The sequence below is a fragment of the Nematolebias whitei genome, chromosome 5 (assembly GCF_014905685.2).
Source record: "Nematolebias whitei isolate Nwh7 chromosome 5, NemWhi1, whole genome shotgun sequence".
Taxonomy (NCBI): Eukaryota; Metazoa; Chordata; class Actinopteri; order Cyprinodontiformes; family Rivulidae; genus Nematolebias; species Nematolebias whitei.
The window spans coordinates 29,052,038-29,076,612 of NC_056502.1; the positions used below are offsets into that span (position 1 = coordinate 29,052,038).

Sequence of the window (24,575 nt, forward strand, 5' to 3'; positions counted from 1 at the left end):
ATAACGTATAGTATATAGCATATAACGTATAGTATATAGCATATAACAAAGTATATAGCATATAACGTAAAGCCTATAGCATATAACGTAAAGCCTATAGCATATAACATATAGTAGTATGTACTATGCATATAACTTATAGTATATAGCATATAACGTATAGCATATAACATATAGTATATATCCTATAATGTATAGTAGTATGTACTATGCATATCAGAGAATCAGAATGCCTTTATTGTCATTATACGCAGTACAATGAAATTAAGAGCCACTCCTTTTTCCAGTGCAAAAACACGCCTTAAGAAAACACACATTAAACACACACTAAAAATATAAAAAATGTAACGCAATATAGATATAATAATGAAAGTAAAAAATACAAGTATTACACAATTGTATTGCACATTATGGATATTAGTGAGGCAGTTAAGGTGACTGAGGGTATGAAATGTCAGTAGTATTGCACAGTAGAAGTCCAGGTGTTTGGGAGGTTAGATGATTAAATCAGTGCATGTGTGAGTTCAGTGTGGTGATGGCTTTCGGGAAAAAACTTATAGTATATAACTTAAAACTTATAATATATAGCAGGGTGCTCAATACGTCGATCTCCATCTACCGGTCGATCACAAAGGTAGTTTGGGTAGATCACATGGCATTAAATAATAGACTATGGAATTTGTCACTTGATTGACATACAGGGCAGCCAGTCTGGCCCCGTTTACACAACGTGAAACAACATCCTTTCTGCTGCGGTTCAGCTGTTCATTTACATGACAACAGCCCTCATTCTCTCTGAAACCTCAAGGTCTCAGAGTCGAGATTTTCGGGGTAACCCCCTACAGAGGTGTGAAAGGCTCTCAAGTGTGTAATTGCACATGCGCACTACACAGGCAGCTTCAGTCCAATTTCTTCTGCACTAACTACAGTTTTACCCCAATAAACATTGGAAAAAACAAGTATCATTTCCAGAGGTTGCTCTTGTGTAAATGGAGTATTATTGAAACATTTCATCTTTTATCCAAGAGACTTCTTTAGTCTGAGGAGCTGCAGCAACTTCTCATAGTAGATCAACTAGTTTACTGCTGACAGCCAGAGCCAACTATTTACATACAAAAGGAGGACCATCAGCCTAACAATGGATCGTTGGAGCCCTAACGATTGGAATAGTCTGAATAACAATTGGCCATCAGGGTACCGATGACCAATTGTTAGGATGATAGTCCTTCTTTTACATGTGAATAGCTGGTTCTGGCTGTCAGCAGCAACATGGTTGATCCACTATGATAAGATTAATTTAATAATTTATTATTATTATTTAATTAATTAATTTATAATAATTTAATAAGGTGATTTATATGAACTGGGGCAGATGAACACAGAGGCCTCCAATTGTAATTGTAATTTAAAAAATGGCAACTCAACACATGACTTGCTGCTCTCTTGGTTGTAGAATTCAGCGAGGCTGCAACAGAAAGTCTAAGTATGAGTCTCCAACCCCATGAGACACCACACTAAGATATTATTGTCCAACAGATTTGAACTGTCACTTTGATGCCTTGTTTTGGCTGTTTATAACTCATTTGAATGTTTTCCTTTTAATAACTCTCTGCCTGTTGTGTGGACTCTTTCATGGTACCAGTGTGAAGAGGACGGCCAAGTCTTCTTCAGCCTGGACGATGGCGTAACCAAATTCACGGACCTGATCCAGCTGGTGGAGTTCTACCAGCTGAACAGAGGAGTCCTGCCTTGTAAACTCAAACACCCATGCACCGTTGTGGCCTTATGACCCCCCGTCTCCTCCTCGACCCTTGACCTGACTCTGCCTGAAACTCATAAAACAGGAGAAGCTTCCCGTTTGTTTCCAAGAAGCTGATGAATCGACTTCGTAGTCGTTTTTTAAAAATATCCCGAGTCTTTTGGAGACTGCTGACCGGTTGGAGGTCTGAGGGAACTGATGCTTCGTCAGCTCCAGAGAAGAGAAATGACATGAACACTGCCACACGTGTCTGAACGCTGTTGCAATTCCTTCCATGATCGTCCTTTACCGATAAGCATGATGGGACCTCGCGGGTTTATACCTCACAGCCTTCATTCTTCCTCAAGTGGACAATCAGCTTTCATGTGGACCACTCTGATACAAACTGAATCTCATTGGAACCGTTGATCACAGATTAAACCGTAGAGTTTATTTTGTCTTTGTTGAAACTCAGAGGTGTGCGTGGCCTTCGATGGTGCATTACTGAACCCACATGGTGCCGTCACTTTTTACTGCTCCAAGAGGAATCCAACGTGGAACAGATCTGAATGCATCGCAGTCTTCTTTATTTTATATTTTTAATGTTAAAGCTGTTTTATTGGCAACTGTTCACCTGTTTAGAAATTAATTTGCTCAACCTTTCTTTTCTTGTACATTTTTAGCAATAATTCTGTTTTAGGTTTTTCTACAGCCCAAACGTTTTCTACTTTTTGTGATTCACGGAACAAATCACTGACTGTGCAACACTTCATCTCCCTGAAGTATTTACCTGGCAACCCTCATGACAAACACATGGTGATTGAAACACCACCTGGCAGGAAATCAAAGCCTCTAGTTTCCTTCAAGAGTTGCACACAAACAGGTTTTACTAAATCAAAGCAAACAATCAAACATTTAGACGTGTCACAAACTGCCTTCCTCCTCTTAAACTACCGTAAAAACCCACAAACATCCCTTCGTCCGCAAAATAACTTCTACAATCAACCTGCCGTGGCCTTTTCTTTAGTTTCTAGTGCTTATTAATAAAATGCTAAACCCACAGTGATTAAACTAACAGTTTAGTTCTGCGGGAAGGTGACGAACTGTAAATGTCTTACCTGTTGTAGATGGCTTTTTTGAACGTATACAATATTTTATATTGTGGATGTGCATGCATGTATTTATGTATGTAGATATATCTGTGTGTTTGTGTTTTAGATAGGTTTCTAAAATTTAATGTTTTTTATTAGGTGGGGGTTTTTTTTCTGGGTGAGGTGGGGATTTTATAGATGCCACATGTCCCGAGACCTTTTTTTATTTTATGTTATGCATTAATTGATTGAACCTCAGTTTGGAGAAATAGCTTATTTTTAAGAGTTTTGACGAGCTAACTGCTAATCTGACCGGGGCCGAGACAAAAGTGTTGTTGTCGTCCTAAAATAACTTTGACTTCAAACATTTGTTAGCGGCTGACGTGAACAGTCTTTTAAATCACCATCAGTTGCACGTTATAGATGTAGGTCATAACATTCACCGAAGTGGACCGCCTTCTTATTTTAGGTTCAGTGTTTTTAAGATGGCAACACTCCTAACTGGTCTTGGCCCAACTTGGAGTAGCTGTTAGCTCATGAATTTTGGTCAGTCGTAAACTCAATTTCTGCTAAATGAGGCTGTTGAAAGAGCCATCCACCTCAGGTAAGATGTTAATTGTTCATACCTTTCTGCAAAATGTCATTTTAAAAGATCAGAACTGTTGCTTTTATATTAATATCAGTTATGTCTGTTTAAAGGAAGCTTCTTGAAGTATCCAAGCACACAAAAACAAATTTAATTAATGCGTATTGCTAACTTGGAACACCGTTTAAAGGCTGTTTGTTTAAATAAAAAGTGTTCAGAAAGAGTTTTAAATAAGAATATTAATCTATTTTATTCTTAGATTGGCCAAGATGGCAGTGATTTACTGATTCTGGACTGAAAGGAGGATTAGAGTGAGATCCACAAGCTCCATTGAAACTGCAGGGAGATGCAAGTTAAAGCAGGACATTCTTCATTTCTCATCTTCATCCACATCCAGTGTTCAGAAGCTCCTGCTGGGAAACGTCTCATCGTTCAGATCAGCTGTCTTGAATCTTCTGGATTTTATTTTAAACCCAGGGTTTTGTGTTTGCTGTGTTTAACTGATCAGCCAGCAGATAAATTAGAAAATGTATTCTCACACATGAACGGTCATCTTTTATTAACCAGCAGGTGGTTAAAAGCTTTGTTATCCTCTGACATGCGGAATACCAGCTCTATATTGACTTTCCGTGCAAGGTTACCATTATTTATCTAAGATACAATATCTTTATTTTTTGTTTGTTCAAATTGTATTTATTTATCTGGATGTGACTGATTACTTGAAAGGTTTTAGATTTTTCTTTTTCAGCGCTGTTCTGTATTGTTTCTCTTGTCATTACCTTGAAATCTTTGTGAAAATTATAAACGTAATGACGGCCTACGTTGATTTTTTTTTAAGTTTCAAATATGAATTTAAAATGTCAATAATTTTAGTGTTAACTCGTATTTTGATCGAGTATGAGTCAAATGTTGTGAAACTAAAAGAAGACAAACATCAGGGTTTCCCAAAGTGGAGCAAGTAAATAGATTTTTAACATCATTTGGTGTGCTTTTTTTGCTTACATCACGTAGTGGAGGAAAAGTCAGGACTGACCTCCGCCCCACCCAACCACACACACACACGCACACACACACACACACACACACACAGCCTCATTAAATGTTGAATAAAAGAGCGCATTAGCAGCAAATAAGCAGGTAAAGATAATAGATGCTGCTACAAACAAGGTTCGCTTCGTCTTGACATCATCTCTAGAATGTTCCTCTCCAGTTTATGAACAGTCAGTGTCTTACCTGTTGTAGATAGCACCTGAACGATCACAGTTTGAAGAAGTGTGGAGATAAATTTGGACCGAACTGAAGAGCGAGTGGCTAGTTTGAACTGGGACCAATGTAGACAGCTACCGATCTTTTAACAACTCCAGTTCCTGTCTCATCTTTCAGTTTCACTTTACATTAGCGCTGAGGGATTATATCGACTATACTCTTATGTATTGACTTTTTCAATTTACGATGGTTAAAATGGCATTGCAACCATTGAGTATAAGGCTTGAAAATCTGTAGTTCTTTTTCTCCCATCTGCACCTCCAGCTGCGCACGCACCCCCTGCTTCCTGCTTCTTCAGGTGGGCTGAAGTTCAACACAAACACGGGAGAGGATAGCGAAGAGCAGCTGAGCAAAAAGAAAAACAATGGCTGTTATTTGGAGATGGTTTGGATTTAAACTGTCAGATGATCAGAAGAAAAATGTTTTCTGTAGACGATGCCGAAAACAAGTCCCGACAAAGGTCAGAACTACGAATCTTTTTCACCATTTAAAACAGTGCTATAAGGAGTATGAAGAGTGTGAAGCTGCAGCTCTGGTAAAGCAGCGGCTTGTATCACTAAAGACACGATCCCAGTCTCAACTGGAACAAGACCTCTAAAGTTAGCCGTCTTGTTGGCCGCTATGGACCGCGTCTTCAGCAATATGATAAGTCGCTGCTTTATTAATGTGGTGCCACCCCTCACTGACTTGAACATCCATGTATAGTAGTTCTCTTTTTTTCTGCCCGTCCAACTTCATGCAGCCCCTTCTCACTGAATACAAGCAGCCCCTCACGTGCTGCTTCACACACGCTTACGAACGTCGTGAAGGTGTTGCAGCTAAAGAGGATTAATATAGACATTTTAGTAAAGTTACAGCTGTTTAATAAATGTCCCTCTGGGACAAATGGGGCAAAGCTTTGACTCAGGAATATATTTTTGTTATTACTTTATGGAAAAAAAAGTAATAATTCAACCTTTATTTATACAGGTTAGTCTCATTGAGCCTCGAGGACTCATTTACAACAGAATGATACTAATAGTAGACAATCATAAAAGAAAGCATATAAACTAAAAAAACTAAATGGAAGAATTCTATTAAAAAATGAAACAAAAACAGCTAGATTGTAAAGCGATGTTAAAAACAGGAACATGTCTCGACAGCTGTGCAAAATATTTATAACGATGTGTTTGTGTTATCTACCATCAAATGTTTTGAGATTCAATACATTTAAAGACATTTAACAACTAATTTGTTCTTGGTCATAATAGCGTTGATCGGTGATGACGTCACAGGAATTGTGGGGGATCCCTAAAGTCCTGGACGTCAGGCAAACAACGTAGCAGACTGTGACGGCCACCTCCAAATCTCCAATGCTTTTGTCCATGTCAACTTAAAGATGACTTTCCTGGGGCCAAAATCCATCCATCCATCCATTATCCATCCATCCATCCATCCATCCATTATCTGTACCCGCTTATTCCATTTTGGGTCACGGGGGTCGCTGGTGCCCATGTCCAGCAGTCACTGTGCGAGGGGCGGGGGACACCCTGGACAAGTCCATCACAGGGACATAAATGACCATTCACACACACACACACCTAACAATTTGGGGCCAAAACAGACGTGGGTACATTGAAGGATATGATAATGCACAGCTTCACCAAGAAGAATCCATCCAGAGGGCCGGACTTAACTTTTGTAGATGTTTCTACCTGCATTATTGAGCACGCAACAGGATATTGTGGGACACTTGTCAAATGGAGTGAAGGTATTTGGTTTTCCACTAGGTGGCGCCAAACAACAATAAAAAAATCCAATGATCTATGAAACGGTAATGTACATGTATTTTAATTCTTTAACATGTAAAATAATTTCATTACAGTGTACGTAGTATGCTTGTGTGTGCGTGAGTGTCTGTGTGCGTGTGTGTGTGGGGGGGGGTACTCAAAACTGACCTTTGACCCCATCCAGTCGTCATACCCTGCGGATTATCAGTCATATAAATGTGATGTTTTAAAACTTAGCAAAGAAGATGACTAAAGATTAACACATCTGAAGACACAGTAACACAAAACCAGATCAGAACCAGTTTATGAATCCCACAAAACCAGAAATAAACTCTTCTATGACTAACGTAATTGGTCAGTTTAACAAATGTAAAAGCTCAGGCTTACATTTTATAAATTTACTGCATGGAAGAGTGAAGAAACATAAAACAAGACTTGACCTGTTTTTATTCTTACAAAAAAACCCAGTAAAAATTATAGATAAAATATGTAGAAAGCCAACAAATTAATTTAAGTTAAAAATGTTTTTGGACTTGCTAGCTTTTCGACACTTCCAAATTATGCATAAAGCAAATAAAAATTAACAACTACTAATACCTGTTATTTATGCATTTATTTTTATTTAATAGATAAAATAAATTAATAAAAATTAGCAACTACTATTACCTGTAAATATCTGAATATTGTTTGGAAAAACAGAAAGTACAGCCTTAAAGGACAGTTTATGTTCAGAGCCAGTTAGAACAAAGCTGCAGTCTGATGAGATACTTTATTAGTTTGGGGCGGCTGTGGCTCAGTGGCTAGAGCAATCGTCTTCCAGTGCAAGAGTTGGGGGTTCGATTCCACCAGTAGTCACATGCTGAAGTGTCCCTGGGCAAGACACTGAACCCCTCATTGCCTCCAATGTGTGTCAAATCGGTGTATGAATGTGATAAAGCACTGATTATTCTTTGTATAAATATAGTAGAGTGCTGTATGAATGGGTAAATGAGGACACAGCAGATTGTAGTGTAAATTGCATTGAGTATATTGATAAGATAGAAAGGTGCTATATAAATATAGTCCATTTATCATTTTGTTCTTTTTTTAATAATGGGTCTTTAATTTGATTAATTTAGGAGCGAAATGATGAAGAAAAGGTGAAACTTACTTTGCTACAGTTTTTAAACTATCTTTATTAAAGAGCACCAGAGCAAAACTATCTTTCAATAATATTTAGATTACCAGCTTTATTTATCAGAACCCAGCAATTTTACTCAAACCGTAAAATAAGAAAAGAAGACCAAATGCTGGAAGCTGAGAATAGAAGAATGTTGTGAGAAATTCAGAGAGGAGCTGTTAGAGACTCTGGGTGGTAAGAAAGAGCTTCCAAATGACTGGACTACTACAGCAACAGTAATTAGAGATACAGGTAGGAAGGTACTTATGGAGGGTGGAATGTGACAAAATTAAATAACCTAAATAAATACTAATAATCACATAATAATTAAATGTATCATTTAATTATTCAATAATGAAGGTTATTAGGTATTTAATTAATTTTGTGACATTCCACCCTCTAAGGTTACTTGGTGCATCATCTGGACAGAGAATGGATGATAAAGAAACCTAGTGGTGGAATAGTGAAATGCAGGAAGCTATTCAAAAAAAGAGGTTAGCCAAGAAGAAATGTGAGTGTATGGGAGGCTGGCTTGTACCAACTGGTGAAACGGAGAGATCAGGCTGGAAAGGATGTGCAGCACGTTAAGCTTGTTAAAAATAGGAACTGTAATGTGTTAAGTGAGGAGAGCATGATGGGAAGATGGAAGGAGTACTTTATGAGCTAATGAATGAAGAGAATGAAAGAGAAAGAAGAGTAGGGGGTCATAGAAACTGTGGAACAGGAAATGGGAAAGAATAGTGAGGGTGAAGTCCAGAAATATAAAGAAGAGAATGAAGATGGTGAAGGCATAGACTGTAGGTAGTAGCTGATGACTTACCAGTAGAAGTTTGGAAATGTCTAGGAGAGATGGCATTGAGTTTTTTTATTCAAATATTGAATAGAATATTTGAGGGTGAGAAAACGCCTGAGGAATGGAGGAGAAGTGTGCTGGTGCCCATTTTTAAGAACAAGGGTAAAGTACAGAGTTGTAGCAACTACAGTGGAATTAAGTTGATGAGTCACACGATGAAGATTTGGGAGAGAGTTGTGGAAGCAAGACTTAGATGAGAGGTGACTACCATAATTTCTGGACTATAAACCACTACTTTATTCACATGCTTTGAACACCGCAGTTTATAGAATGCTGCAGCTAATTTATGGATTTTTTCTTTTGACGGGCTAAAAAGCTTCATGTCGCCAAAACATTTAGCCTCATCACGCCTATAGCAATGTGTATGTTACTCACATAGCTGCCCTATACATGGCTCTTGGTGGGTGGGTCCTCGTGACTCAGTGAGACAACCTGTATCAAAAAAAGTACCAAAAAAAAAAAAAGAACAATAAAATTATCAAACAGGTCACAGTGGAGAAGGGGGGGAACTTTGTTTTATTTCCCCCCTCCCTGGGGACAAAATGACGTACTTGCATCCACTCCAAATAAGTGTGAATTATGCATTAATATGGCACTCCAAGCTCAGTGGGAGGTTTGGATGACTGGTGGTGAGAAATGGTTTACCAAAACTGGCCGCATGCACATAGCAACTTTTGCTCAAGTCTGCCAGTGGATCCCAACACTGGAGCAGTGTAAAATAAAAGTCCTCTACCACCAAAGGGTTTCGAAAAGCTACTGTGTGATGAAGAGGACAGCACAAGGCACAGTGCACAGGATGAAGATGATGATAGCATTCAATGACTTCCTGGTAGGCTACTGTATTTTTTTTTAACCAGCTTTGTTACAGGCACTGTTCAGAAAAAAACATAATCTTTACTGTTCATGCTCAATAATCCAGGTAAAAAATCCAACAAAGTCCAGTCAGGTAATCTGGACTGTTTCTTTTTTTGTTTGTTTGTTTGTTAGAGACGTTACATCCTTCATCCAAAGAACTTCATCAGTCTGAGGAGCCACAACAAACAGAGTCCCACAAGCAGCAAACCTGCATAGTGGACCAACCAGTTTGCTGGTGATGAGATGGTTTCTGGGACCTGCCCTCTTGCCCATCGACTCCTCTGAGACAGCCACAGCCAAAATGGTTCAAAGCATCAAAGTTCATGCTCAATAATCCAGGTTAAAAAAATCCAACAAAGTCCAGTCAGGTAATCTGGACAGTTTATTTTTTTATGTGTGTTGTTGTTGTTGTTGTTGTTGTTGTTGTTGTTGTTGTTGTTGTTGTTGCTGTTGTTGCTGTTGTTGTTGTTGTTGTTGTTGTGTTTCGTCCTGAATCCAAAGGACTTCATCAGTCCGAGTTGCCACAACACACTGAGTGCCACAAGCAGCACACCCACATAGTGGACCAACCAGTTTGTTGGTGATAAGATGGTTTCTGGGGAGCGTCCTCTCCCCCGTCAACTCCTCTGAGGCAGCCATAACCAAAGTGGTTCAAACAAACAAACGTATTTACTGTACATATTGGTGTATGTTACGGTACGATTTAATTAAAAGTTTGAAAAATCTTTCTGTGTAAACGTGGACACCTGCGGCTTATAGATAAGTGCAACCTATACAGGTATATATATTTTTTCTTTTTAAATTTAGTGAGTGCAGCTTATATTCAGGTTTGCTCAGTGGTCTGGAAATTACAGTATTTATGAGCAGCAGTCTGGTTTCATCCCCGCAAAGAGCACCACATATGTCATCTTTGCTTTGAGGATGCTGATGGAGAAGTACAGGGAGGGTCAGAAAGAACTTCATTGTGTCTTTGTGGATTTAGAAAAAACATGTGACAGGGTGCTGAGGGAGGAGGTGTGATATTGAGTGGCAGAGAGAAGTATGCTAGACTGGTACTTTGAGGACATTCAGGACAATGAAACACAGAACAACTGTGTCACATCTTGAAACTGTGCCTGCAGTCAACCTACTTCACATATGGGGAGCAATATTATAGGCAGGAACATGGGTGTGCTATGGGGTCTCCAGTTTCTCCTATTGTTACCAACCTGTACATGAAGGAGGTAGAAAAGAGAGCCTTGACGTCCTTTTCAGGGACACCACCAAGTCATTGGTTCAGGTATGTTGAGACACCTGGGTTAAAATTAAATCTCAGGAAGTCCAACATTTTACTGACCACATCAACTCTGTGGATAAATACATCAAGTTCACACGAGAAGATGTAAAAAATGGCAAGTTGGTCAGGTCATCTGGACAGTTTCTTTTATTTGTTGATAGATGTTTCGCCCTCCATCCGAAGGGCTTCATCAGTCTGAGGAGTCACAAACAAACTGTTTTCTCCACTAAGAAGTACACTCCTACAATGGACAGTTATTTTTATCTATTATGTTGTAATTATTGTGAAGCACTTTGGTCAACTGTGATTGTTGTAAATGTGCTATACAAATAAACTTTGACTTGGACCAACCAGTTTGCTGGTGATAAGATGGTTTCTGGGGGGCTGTCCTCTCCCCCGTCAACTCCTCCCAGGCAACACAGCCAAAGTGGTTCAAGACATCAACGTTCAAGGAGTGTACTGCTTAGTGGGAAAAACAGTTTGTTTGTGTCTGAGACTGATTAAGTCCTTTGGATGGAGGGCAAAACATCTCAAAAAAAAATAATAGAAACTGTCCAGATGACCTGACTGAACATTGTTGGATTTTTTACCTGGATGATTGAGCATGAACCTTGATAGCATGTTGGCTTTCTTGGACTGTGAGGTCTCAGTCTCTGATAGAGGACATTTGCAAACTGAGGCGTACCGCAAACCCACACACACAGACCAGTATTTGCAGTTTGACTCCCATCACCCTTTGGAGCACAAGTTTGGAGTCATCAGGACTCTGTATCACAGAGCAGACAGCGTCCCCACTAGCTCAGGAGCCAGGCAGAAGGAGAAATCCTACACAAAACAGGCTCTAGAGCAATGTGGATATCCTAACTGGGCCTTCCTGAAAGCAGAGAAGAAACCCAAACAGGACTCCAGTCAGCCAACAGGTGAAAAGGAGGAACCCAGACCAGTGGTCATTCCATATGTTGAGGGAGTATCAGAGAAACTGAGACGTTTATTTTCTAAACATAACGTCCCAGTGGCTTTTAAACCCCAAAATACATTACGGCAAAGACTGGTTCATCCCAAAGATCCAGTCCCCCGGCACAAACAGAGTAATGTTGTGTATGCTGTTCAGTGTCAGGAGGGCTGTGATCAGTCTTACATCGGGGAAACTAAACAGCCACTGTCCAAAAGGATGGCCCAGCACAGAAGATCAACATCATCAGGCCAGGATTCTGCGGTCTACACTCATCTCCAGGCCAGCGGTCACTCTTTCAGGGATGAAGATGTTCACATCCTGGACAGAGAGGAACGATGGTTTGAGAGAGGAGTAAAGGAGGCCATCTTTGTGAAAAGAAATTGTCCACCATTAAACAGGGGTGGAGGCCTCCATGTTCATCTGTCCCCCTCTTACAATGCTGTTATTGCTAGTATCACTCAGCCCTCTGTGAATAGCAAGCGGCCATCAAGGTGCTAACAATCGGTCATTAGGCTGATGGTCCTTCTTGACCATGTGAGCAGCTGGTTTTGGTTGTCAGCAGCAAACTGGTTGATCCACTCTGAGAAGGTGCTATTTATAAGACTGAGTTTGTTGCAGTTCCTCAGACTGAGGAAGTCCTTTGGATAAAAGACAAAACATTTCTACTATTTTGTTTTTTTATCCATCCAGAGGACTTGACATAACTTTGTTGGATTGTGTAAAACAAATGGTACGTCGATGTCCCTCATCTCTGAGGGATTTAAATAGTGAATGTTTGTAGTTTTGGAGATGAATGTTTTTTTTTTTCTGGACTCTAATTGAAAAGGGAATGTAAGTAAACCTTAATATTTTTGGTGCAAACATTAACGTGGGGAGAAATTACACTGTGGAGAAAAACAGCAGGATATTTTTTATTTGATTGTCCAAGCCAGCGCAGAGTGATGGATCCTGGAGAGTGGAAGGAGCAATTTTGTCTGCCACCACACACAGTGGTGGAGCCAGAGGGTGGCCAGTGGTGGCCTTGATCCCATAGATTAATCGTTGGCCACCCCAATCATTTGAAGAAACTATATGTTTAAGCAACATAAAACCTAGTAGCCACACACCAACATGGAAGTCAAAACGTTGCTTATTTTTTCAAGTTATCCAGCTCACAAGGTTTACACATACAGGTAGATGGTGGCAGCCCTCTTGGACTTTGACCTGGCAACCCAGTTTTCAAATAGAACATGTCTTAAGTCTAGATGTAACCACACACCAACATGGAAATTGGTACTTCACCTTTACTCATCCATCTCACAAGATGAATCTGATGATGGAGGTAACGGTCAAGGGTATTTCCAATTCCACCACTCCGTTCCACAACGGGGAACAAACAAAAATATGACGGCAGAAACACAAAGATTAAAGCATTAAAAACTCTAAAAACTGCTTAAAATATATGTCTGAATGTGAGCAGGTAGAATGTGGCAACATCTAATAAAAATCCCTGTGGATGATGTAACTGTCTAGAGGAGGACGATGGATAAACTTCATTTATTTGAGCACCAACCTTGTGTTTAAAGTTTATTCCCATTCATTCAAAGCTTTACCTCCTCGTGAATCAGCCTAACCTTGCGTCGGCCGCGAGCCCCTCTCTCATTGGCTCGCCTCATGGGGGGTTGGTGGGGTGGGGGTGGTGGGAGGCTAGATAAAAAGAGCAAATGTCTCTTGTCGTGCTCACACACACACCAACACACACACCAACACACTGAACACGCGCCAGGCTGGCTGTTCATGCGCTTGTGGACACAGAAGAGGAGACGGTGTCCAATTGTTGCTGCTAAAGGTCTGAACTGTGTGAGTACACACACACACATCCATCCAGCATGTATAATCCTATTGGAGATAATTCTCAGGATAAGGGCTGAGCACAGCAACACTTGTTGAATGATAAGGCAGCTGTGCAGAACAACTTCACGTCTTCTTCTGCTGTTTAGAGGAAAATGTGACAGATTTGTACACACGCTAAATCTGGTTTATTATTCTGAGGCTGCAAATGATTTACTTTCTGTTGGACCCTGGTTTGACTCTGACGTGAATATTTTTAAACCTTTTCTATTTTGTCAGCTGCATGTTGGTGTGATGAAAACAATTTTAGACATAAATGTTGGTTTTCACCTTATTTTGAACAGGATTGTTTGAGGCGTTCATTATGTTTTAACATATGTCTCCTGTCAGCTGCTGTTCCTAGAGAACAAAAACCAAGTTATGAGAGGGAGGTAACGGGTCAACGGTTCATGCTTTTATTTAAAATGCACACGCTTATAAAAACTAACAAGGAGCACAGGTCACTGTCTGTGTGGCCTTGTTTTAGTAGTGCTGATAAAAAAAAACATTTATTTTAAGTCTTTATATTAATTTACACACACTGTTTCACTGTTGTTCTGTTTCAGCATGAAACCAGCTGTCAGTGTATTTAATTTTTATTTTGACCAGGTTAAAACTGCCTTACAACAAATAATACAGTAATAATAATAATAATAATAATAATACCAATAGACCTGGTGTTAGCAAAAAAATCCTGTTACAAAAGAGATGTTTTTACTCATATTACATTAAAGATGTCTTCATGAAATGGGTCACAAGATTTCACTTCCTAACAATGTCTCTTATTTTGAAAAAAAAAAAAGTCTAATAAATATCTTGAATTTATATTGAATCTTTTAATTAAACAATTGAAGATCTGGACTAGACGAATGTGAATATAAAGTTTAAAAACGGGAATGTCTTAACTGATTTGAGTGTTTTTGAACATTTAGGAAGTGTACAATATAAAAATAAAGATGTCTTGATGCTTTTAAGTTCAGATTTAATGGCTAAAAGTTTTAGGAAGTCGGTCTAAAAGCTGGTGAACTTTCTAATGATCAGCCTCTGAGCTGCCGTCAGAACAAAGGTTAATCCTGTGAGCTAATGTGTTTCTTTATTACCTGCTGTCATAAAATATAATATCATTGCCTGCGTGTGTGAGCACGAATGCGTGTGCATAGATTTTTTTTTGCCAAATAACTTATGAAGCAGTGAGCATTCATTTATTCAACCTTTATTTATACAGGTTAGTCCCATTGAGTCACGAGGACTCATCTGCAAGAGAGACCTGTTTTAAACAAAAAACACAGATGAGGTACAAACAACAACAGACAATCAAATAAAAGCATCAAAAATGAAAAGTAAATTAAACAAGTGATACAAAATGAAATAAAAAAACAAGCTACATTGTAAACTGAGGTAAAATACTAAAAACAGGAACATGTCTGCATTGATTTTTGCAATGAACTTAACCGTTGTTTAAAATCTCTTAGAGAGTTCAAGGTTGAGAGCTTCAGATCTTTTTGCAAGATGTTCCAGGTTAGTGGAGCGGAGTAAGAGAAGGCCCTTTTGCCTAGTTTAGTTCGCACTGAAGGGATGCTGCAAGTAATGATGTCTGGAGAGTGCACGCTGTAGCTGCACTGATGAAGTGACATGTAGGAGGAAATATACTGTATGTACCAGTGAGATTGCATGAAGTTAATGATGACCAGTTAACCAGTGAATACAGGGTGCAATAGTGGGTATGATAGTTACAGCCAGTTATGAATCTTTGCGCACCAAGGTAGACAGCATCCAACATCTGCAGGGTGCTTGCAGGAGCGTTCATGTAGATAATGTCACCATAGTCACTGGAGGGAAGGAAAGTCACAGTTACAAGGTGTTTCCTAGCATTCAAAGTTAGACAGGACCTATTTCAGAAAAAGAAACCCAGTTTTACTTTCAATTTCTTTATCAAGTTTTCGACATGAGGCTTAAAAGAGAAATGTGAATCGACCAAGATTCCCAAGTACGTATTTGTAAGTCGGCAAACTCGATAGGAACACCAATGGTAGATAAGACGGGAGGAAGAACTGCTGGGACTGACTTCTTGTTTGAAAACAATGTCCCTTTGGTTTTATCAGCATTTAGCACAAGGTTGAGACCGAACAAATCTGACTTAATTATGTCACAACGAGACTGTAAAGGTTGGGAAAACCTTAGTAATTGTTTTAGCTCGACCATAAACTGTGTCATCAGCATAAAAATTTAAGGATGCATCAGGGATGATCTGACATACAATACTTATGTAGATTGTGAAAAGGGTGGGTCCTAAGACTGAGCCTTATGGTACACCATTGTTGACAGTTCAATAACTGGAAGATTTGACTGAAAGTCTTGGGAAATAATCATTATTTGTACATCTACACTTGATTAATTTGTCCAACACAGAAATGCCTCTAAGTCAGTCAATGCAGATTTTGAGCTAAAATCTGTTTTCCAGTAGCTGAAAGTCATTAGGCTCTTTCAAGATGCTTAAAACATTCAGGTGTTTCCTTTGGGGAATTCTAGTTTTGTTTTTTCTTGAATAGTCAGAATTAATCAAAACTCCTGTTCAGTCTGCCCCAACATAAACACACTTTTAAATGCTGCTGATCTTTTGTCTCTAAACTGCTGTATACATACCCATCTACTCACTACAGACTCATGTTCAAGCTGCTGTTTAATATAACACATTGTACATTATTAGTGTTTAGTGTATACTAACCTAGATCCTCGTATTTCTTTTTATATTTTATATCTTTGCTATTGTTGGATGTAATTGGGACCATGACTACACAATTTCATTCCACCTCATGTACCACATGTGATGCAAATGACAATAAAGAACCTTGAACCTTGAAATCCAGATTTCTGTGTTGTTTTCCAGCCCAGTCATGGATGCTGCAGAGTTTCGACGTAGAGGCAAAGAGATGGTGGACTACATGGCTGACTACTTGGAAAAGATAGAGGAACGACCCGTTTACCCGGACCTGGAGCCGGGATACCTTCGTCATTTAATCCCTACCGAGGCCCCCCTGGAGCCTGAGCGGTTCGAGGAAATAATGCAGGATGTGGAGAGAGTCATAATGCCAGGGGTGAGGAGTCAGTACACCTGTCGTCTGCAAAAGCACAACTTTAAATTTTTCTTTTAGAAAAATCTTAGACAAATCATAGAAAAATAGATGTTTCACCATTGTTAGTAACATGCTTTGGTTAAAAAAAAACATGTATTTTAATTTAAAAAATACCTTTAGGGCAGCACGGTGGCACAACTGGTAGAGCTGCTGCCTCTCAGAGAGCAGGTCCCTGGTTCAAATCCCAGTCCGGGGGCCTTTCTGGGTGGAGTTTGCATGTTCTCTCCGTGCATGCGTGGGTTTTCTCCAAGTACTCCAGTTTCCTCCCACAGACCAAAAACATGTATGTTAGGCTGATTGGTAACTCTAAATTGTCCCTAGGTGTGAGTGAGAGAGTGAATGGTTGTTTGTCTCATTTGTCTCCATGTGTCCCTGTGATGGACTGGAGACCTGTCCAGTGTGTACCCCGCCCCTCGCACAGTGATTGCTGGACATGGGCACCGGCGACCCCCATGACCCAAAATGGAAGAAGTGGGTAAAAGATAATGGATGGATAGCTGGAAATACCTTTAGGCATTTATCTTGTCTGATTCTTCTTTTAGATCAGTTTGTGTGGAAGTCATGCAGTTAAAATACATTTTAGTTTCCTTTAGGTTGAATAGTTTAAATAAATATTACAATATTAATGCATAATCCTTGGTCAGAAATGTAGTCGAAACAGTCATGCTGCTTGACGTCACACATTAATTGTAAAAAATGGCTGAAATTTCCTGTTTAATAAAAAAAAGACAAATAATAAGCAAGCTGTAATTTTTATGTTTGAAAATGATTTAATCACACATTAATTTAAATGTAAGCTAACTAAACATTAATAGACACATTTGATCTTGTCAAAATAAAAAACTGAAATGTGTAAAAAGTTGTTTTATCAGTAAAGTTTTGGGTTTGAACCACAGTTAGTTGTAATGTTTACTGGAAGATTTTCAGGATTCCCTACCCATGAAGCTACACTCTTTTATCCTAATATTAGAAATAAATGTTGCAGTTTACCAGTTTGACTCTACCTGAAACCCCACCATTGAGGAATAGATTTAGTTTACAGATTTTTATTATTTTATTGTTCCCAGGTCACCCACTGGCACAGCCCCAGGTTCTTTGCTTACTTTCCAGCAGCTTCATCTTACCCGGCCATGCTGGCTGATATGTTGTGTAGTGCCATTGGCTGCATTGGATTTTCCTGGGTAACGAACACACGAACACACCGCTCTTCCTGTATTTGATGTTTTATTTAAAGCTGAGAGTTTGACTCGTATCAGATCGAGGTATTTGTCTGAATGTGGCTCGTTGTGGTTCCCAGGCTGCCAGCCCAGCCTGCACCGAGCTGGAGACCGTGATGTTGGACTGGCTTGGAAAGATGCTGCAGCTGCCCGAGTGTTTTATAGCTGGGACGCATGGCCGCGGAGGGGGGGTCATTCAGGTAAATGTCTTTTTTTTAGCTTCTTCTGTGGCTTTGACTCCAGCAGCTGCAAAACAAATGAGAAAATTAACCTATGTGTATGCTTCTTTCATTGTTTCATTGTTGCTTTTTACTTCAGGTTATCATTTACCCTTCAACAGTCCCCTTAAAATATCAAAATGCCTGGAAAAAGTCTACCCAAATTAAATTAGATGCTCCTCTCTGAGTTTTGATCTCAGCGGTCAAAAGTATTGTAACAATATGTATTAAGTATGTAGTGAATATTCAGTGGATATTATTGACTCTGTAGAAGTCCTGAATCGACCTCGTTGGTCAAAAGGGGTGTCAATCAAAAATGAGGGCCTACTCAAATATTCTGACACCGTGGGATTTAAATTTGAAACTCCTAGCTGGATTTCAGAGGCTCTTTATTTAAAAGTTAGGTTCTTGAATTTGTCAGTTTATTTAATGCTTCATTATATTACAAGTTAAAAGAACATGCTCAACATTTAATATGACACATTGGCGGGGTTCCAGTGCAGACAGAAAGAGGTTCTGCAGGTCAGAACAGAAGTCCAACTCACTGCAAACTACACTGTGGAAGGGACAAAGAATATGCACAATATTTTGTATTAACTGAACACAGAGTCTGGGTCATGAGAGTTAGACTCTCCAATCTTCTTTTGTGGATCTGGAGAAGGCTTGTGACTGAAGCATTCTGTGGGGGTGCTACGGGAGTATGGGGTGCTTGGGTGGCTTTTAAAGCTCCTGCTCTGTTCCCTGTAGAACCAGAGCTGGAACTGTGTCTGCATTCTTAGCACAAATTTGAGCTCATTGTGCTAACTTTGCCAGGGCTGTCCCTTGTCTCAGATCCTGTTTGTGGTCTTCATGGACAGGATCTCAAGGAGAGGAGGGGGTCTGGTTTGGGAAACTGGGTGCGAACAATGTGGTTCTGTTGGCGTCTTCGAGCCAAGACCTACAGAATGCACTGGGGTGGTTTACATCAGAGTTAGTATGAAAGTCAACTTCTCTAAGTCTGAGGCCATGGTCCTTGACTGGAAGCAGGTGGAATGCTCACTTTGGGTCGGAGAAGACTCTTTTGCCTCTGGTGGAGGGGTTTAAGTATCTGGGCATCTTGTTTCTGAGTGGTGGTAGGAAGGAGCGGGAGATGGATCAACAAATCTTTTGTCAAATTTTAGACCTATTTCTCATCTGCCTTTTTTAGCCAAAGTTTTAGAAAAAGTTGTTTTTTATGCAGTTGCAACCTGTTTTAGAAAATCATGGTATTTATGAAACACGTCAGTCTGGATTTAGAACCCATCATTGTACTGAATCAACCCTGTTAAAAGTCCATAATGACATTTCCATGTCCATGGAAGCCAAGTGTTCCGTTGTTCTGGTGCTGCTGGACCTTACAGCTGCATTTGACACAGTGGACCACGCTGTCCTTTTGTCTCATCTTCAACGCTATGTTGGAAATATCTGGTACAGCTCTCAAATGGTTCACTGCCTACTTGACCAACAGAACGTTCTCTGTCATGTTGGGTAATCTGTCTTCCTCTACTGTCCCTCTCTCTGGTGGTGTGCCACAGGGTTCTATTCTTGGTCCTCTCCTCTTCTCTCTATACATGATGCCCCTTGGATCAGTGATAGTCAGACATCACTTTTCTTTTCACTGCTATGCTGATGATCTCCAAATTTATTTACCAATGAAGCCTAAAAATAGTAACCTTCACACACCTTTTGCTGATTGTATTGACAACATTAAACAGTGGCTTCACCATAATTTTCTGTTTTTAAATGAAGGAAAGACAAAGTGCATCTTCTTCGTTGGTGATGCTCCCTGTGACTTTGGTGCTCTGACATCCAAGTTCAGACCTACAGTTAAAAACTTGGGGGGGACGTTTGACAAGGACTTGAAGTTTGATAAACAAATAGCCTCTGAAGTCAAGGCCTGTTTTTATCAGTTACGTCTCTTATCCAAAGTTGTCTTTTTAAAAATTGTTCTGATATGGAAAAGGCCATTCATGCTTTTATCTTTTTAAGGCTTGACTACTGCAATTCCCTATATGCAGGAATCTCCCAATCCTCCATTAGACGCCTTCAATTGGTCCAAAATACTGCAGCTCGACTCTTAACTAACACCTCCAGATGTGAGCACATTACCCCTGTTTTATTTTTTCTCCACTGGCTTCCAGTCGATTTTAGAATTAAATTGAAAATTTTATTCTTTACTTTTAAAGCTATCAATGGTCTTGCCCCACAATATCTGACTGATCTTATTGCTGTTTGTGAATATAGGAGAACACTGAGATCATCCAATACTTTTCTACTGTCCATCCCAAAGTCCAACTACAAACGATGGGGTGACCAGGCCTTTTCTGTCGTTGCACCCAGACTCTGGAACCATCTACCTCAGGACTTGCGCTCCATCACTGATATGGAGCATTTTAAGTCTAAACTTAAAATCTTTTTATTCAGGCAGGCTTTTAATACCTAGTAGTTCTTTGGCAATCTTGCTATGTGTTAATTGTTTGTTTTTCATTTTTAACTATCTGTTTTTTAATTCTTAATTGTTTGTTTTTAACTTCTGTGTTGTGCAACACTTTGTGCACCCTTTGGCTGCTGGAAAGGGCTCTATGAATAAAGTTTGACTGATTGATTGATTGAAATCAGTCCTTGTCTTCAGTAATGAAGGTGTTGTTTTGGACTGTAATGGTGAAGACAGATTTAAGTCAAAAGGCAAAGGTCTGGATTTACTTCAAAGTTCATGCTCAATAATCTAGGTAAAAAAAATCCAACAATGTTCAGTCAGGTCCTCTGGACGGTTTCTTTTTTGTTGAAACGTTTCGTCCTTCATCCAAAGGACTTCATCAGTCCGAGGATCTACAACAAACCCAGTCCCACAAGCAGCACACTCACATAGTGGACCAAACAGTTTGATGGTGATAAGGTGGTTTCTGGAGTCCGCCCTCTCCCCCATCGACTTCTTTGAGGCAACCACTGAGGCAACTGGTTGGCCCATTATGCGAGTGTGCTGCTTGTGGGACTGAGTTTGTTGTGGCTCATCGAACTGATGAAGTCCTTTGGATGAAAGACAAAATGTTTCAACAAAAAAAGAAACTGTCCAGAGGACCTGACAACTTTGATGGTTCTGGATTTATTGCTCTGTCCATTGCTCACTTGTGGTCATACAGTTTGGATCATGACTGAAAGAACAAGTTCCTGGATCCAAGCGGTGAGCTTCCCTCGTAAGGTGGCCAGACCCAGCCTCAGATATAAGGCGAGGAGCTCCGTCATCCGGGCTCTGAGTAGAGCTGCTGCTCCTCTTCATTGAAAAGAGTCTGTTGAGGTGGTTCATCTGATGAGGATCCTCCTGGACGTCTCCCTTTGGAGGTTTCTCAGGCATATCTCCCTGGGAAGAGAACCTGGGGCTCTTCTCTGGCCTGGGAACACCTTGGGGTCACCCAGGAGGAGCTGAAAAGTATCATTTGGGAGAGGGATGTCTGGGTTTTTCTCCTGGATCTGTTGCATCTGCACCCCGACTACAGATAAGATGGAGATTGAGATGAACACAGTCTGACACGCACACAACCTGCTACAGGAAAAAGAGAAGACAACATGCTAGGGCATCAGGCAATCTCATTAGGAAGATACTTGAAGGTGGTTCCTGGGCTGAATCAAGAGACTTATAGATAATCTAGAACCTGAACGGGCAAAAAAATTAACCCATGTAGAAAATGAGTTGTGTCTATTCAATTCATCCAATGCTAAAACTACCAAGAACTTTTAACTAAAGCATCACAAAAAACAATTTGTAGCTCTTCCTTGGGTGTCCACACAAACTGCCAAGTTAAACCAGAGTACACAAATAACAGTTAAAACACAGACATGCAGAGATTTGTGGATTCTTAAAGTTGTTGCAGCGTCTGTTAATGGAGACTGAGACTGAGGTTAGCTTAGGGTGCATTCACACCAGCCCTGTTTAGTCAGTTTTAATCGAACTCTAGCTCGTTTTCCTAGAAAGTCCGGTTCGTTTAGGGAGGTGTGAACGCACCATCGAACTCTGTCATGGAACAAAAAGGCAAACTCTGGCCTGGGCTAAAACATAGGTCTCGGTCCGGTAGAAGAAAACTCCAGCGCGGTTAGAGTACAGTGTGAATGTAAACAGACCAGGTCCCGCTCCACAAGCAAGAAGTGGAGTACAGCGCAGGGCAAACAAACACGCATTTCTCTTACCTCATATGGAGCCGTCAGCTGCCTTGTGTGAAAAACAACATTCTCCATGGTCTTCTTCCTCATCTTCTGCTCATGCTAAGTCCATTGTTGAAAAATGACAAAATATAACTCCTAAAACTGCTAAAACTTGATGCCACTCCGTTTTTTTTTTAATTTCCAGAAGAAGAAGAAGAAGACGTGTCTTCAGAGGTTTTTGTGTCGTTTCTTTCAGTAGTTCTTGGTGCAGCGCCCCCACAGGCGAGCGGGGGAATAGGTTGGTTCAACAGATTGGCTCAACTGCACAGTGCAGTTTGAATGCAAACGCACCAGCTTAAATGTAAACAAAAGGTCATGAATATTTGTCCCGAACTGAACCGAGTCTACCGGACTATCAGGTGTGAAAACAACCTTAATAGCAACAATTACCAAAGACCTCAATGCAGCTGACAATAATAATAATAACGTGTTATCATCACTGCATGTTCCCATACAATAGCGAAATTGTCTCTCTGCATTTAATCCATCGCACCTGGGATACACTCAGGGGGAGCAATGGGCAGCTATTGAAAGCTGCCTGGGGAACAACTGAGGATAGGGTGTCCTGCTCAGAGACACCACGACATGTGCAATGACTGGGGATCAAACCTGGGACTTTCGCATCCCGAGTCAGCTGCCCTGCCTCTACCCCATCTCGTCCCCATGTGATGTTGTGGGTTGACGAGCAGCCCTTTTGGTTGCTGTGCGGGAAAATAAGTTCAAACCAAGAATTCACCTTCTTAGCTCACCACAAACATCCCTGCTGAGATAATTTTATAATAACGCTTAAAATTTCCTCAAATTTTGTCTGTCTAAAACACTTTGGATGTGTTTGCACGCACACACTCGACTGAGATTGTCTGCTCACATAATCATCAACAATTTGTGCACCATTGATTGCTGTCTTTGTCTTTGTGGCTCAAACCAGAGGAAAATTGGCAGGAAATTGCCTTTTAATGTATCGTTTCCAGACAGACAACAGAGAAATGACAGTGATGGTGCTGGGATTGTTCCGTGCGGAAAAAGGCCGAGCGTCAGTTTAGTGTTTTGTTGTCTGAAGATCAGCAGCAGCAGCTGAAAACCCCTCTTTAGTGGAGCGTGAGTGCAAAGGCTGATGACTGATCATTTCATGCCTCCACCTGTGTGAGGGTGGATTTATCTGAGCGTGCTCATCTGGCTCATCGGGTTTTTGTTTGTCTCTTGCCACTCTCCTTTTTTAGAGCAGCTTACCAGCTCGCTATGGCAACCAATAATGCGCCTCTGACTGCAGCGGGGTTAATGAGTGTTGGGACAGCACACTGCCAGCCTATTAACACAAACCTCATGTTGCTCAGAGGGGAATCGGGGTGATTAAAAAATGGTGACCTTAAAGCCCCCCTTTCACTGATTGTGATCAGATTTTAATATATCACTGTTGTCTATTTTTCCTTCTTCTTCCTGTTCTGTCTTTTTTTCTTTCCAGCAGTCAAAGGAAAGATTTGTAGCAGATTATGATCAAGTGTCTTCTCAATTATGTTTGACAAAGCACAGACTAATTTAGCTTTACTGGAGGAGGATGGAAACTCAAGAGCTCCAAGTCCCAGTCTGAGTGCTGACTGTTGTGTTATCAGCAGAGTAAGAACAGGAAGTAAACATGGGGGATTTTCAAGGCTCAAGGGTTTAAACGCTTCCTGTGATGGACGTGCGACATGTGCAAGGTGTACCCTGCCTCTCGCACAGTGACTGCTGGATATGGGCACCAGTGACCCCCATAACCTGGAAAGGAGGAAGGGGGTAAAAGATAATGGATGGATAGATGGGTTTAGGTGCTAGAAAATTACAGTGATTCACTGGTGAGTTGTTTAAATGTATAACTACACCTGATGTCTCTGCCATTTTGGTGTGTGTCTACATCTAGGTGTATGAAAGGTTGTTTTCTAAAACTGAGCTGCCAGGTCATAATCCAAGATGGTTACGTCATACGTACATACAGTACATACATATACATATATACTGTATATATATATATATTTATATGTATATATATATATATATACCCTGATCATTTGAGTTTACTATGCTTTCTAATTTTTCTATTGCCTAAAAGCAGTTTCCTTAATTGATTTTTTGTCCTTTTTTTTCTTTTCTTTTCTTTTCTTTTCTTTTCTTTTCTTCTTCTTCTTCTTCTTATTATTATTTGTGTGTGTGTGTGTGTGTGTTTGGGGGGGGGGGGGGTTAATCACTGGGGGCCAAGGCCACCAATGGCCACTCCCTAGCTCCTCCATTGCTCCTGGTGGTGGATAAATTAGCCCCCTCCACTTGCCAGGATACATCACTCTGCACTGCCTCCAACCAACCAACCAACCAACCAACCAACCAACCAACCAACCAACCA

The 24,575-nt window shown here is 40.3% G+C and overlaps 2 protein-coding genes across 2 annotated transcripts in view; both read left to right on the forward strand.

The window, feature by feature from the left end:
• Nucleotides 1-2,179, forward strand: part of grb10b (growth factor receptor-bound protein 10b) — a 125,877-nt gene extending 123,698 nt beyond the window's left edge. The window contains exon 17 of the mRNA XM_037676404.1: nucleotides 1,643-2,179. Coding sequence (XP_037532332.1) covers nucleotides 1,643-1,789 — 147 coding nt within the window. The 3' untranslated portion in view covers nucleotides 1,790-2,179. The remainder of the gene's footprint in view (nucleotides 1-1,642) is intronic.
• An 11,096-nt stretch (nucleotides 2,180-13,275) lies between these two features.
• Nucleotides 13,276-24,575, forward strand: part of ddc (dopa decarboxylase) — a gene marked incomplete in the record, with an annotated part of 43,282 nt that continues 31,982 nt past the window's right edge. The window contains 4 exon segments of the mRNA XM_037676406.1: nucleotides 13,276-13,387; nucleotides 16,305-16,512; nucleotides 17,619-17,732; nucleotides 17,849-17,968. Coding sequence (XP_037532334.1) covers nucleotides 16,312-16,512; nucleotides 17,619-17,732; nucleotides 17,849-17,968 — 435 coding nt within the window.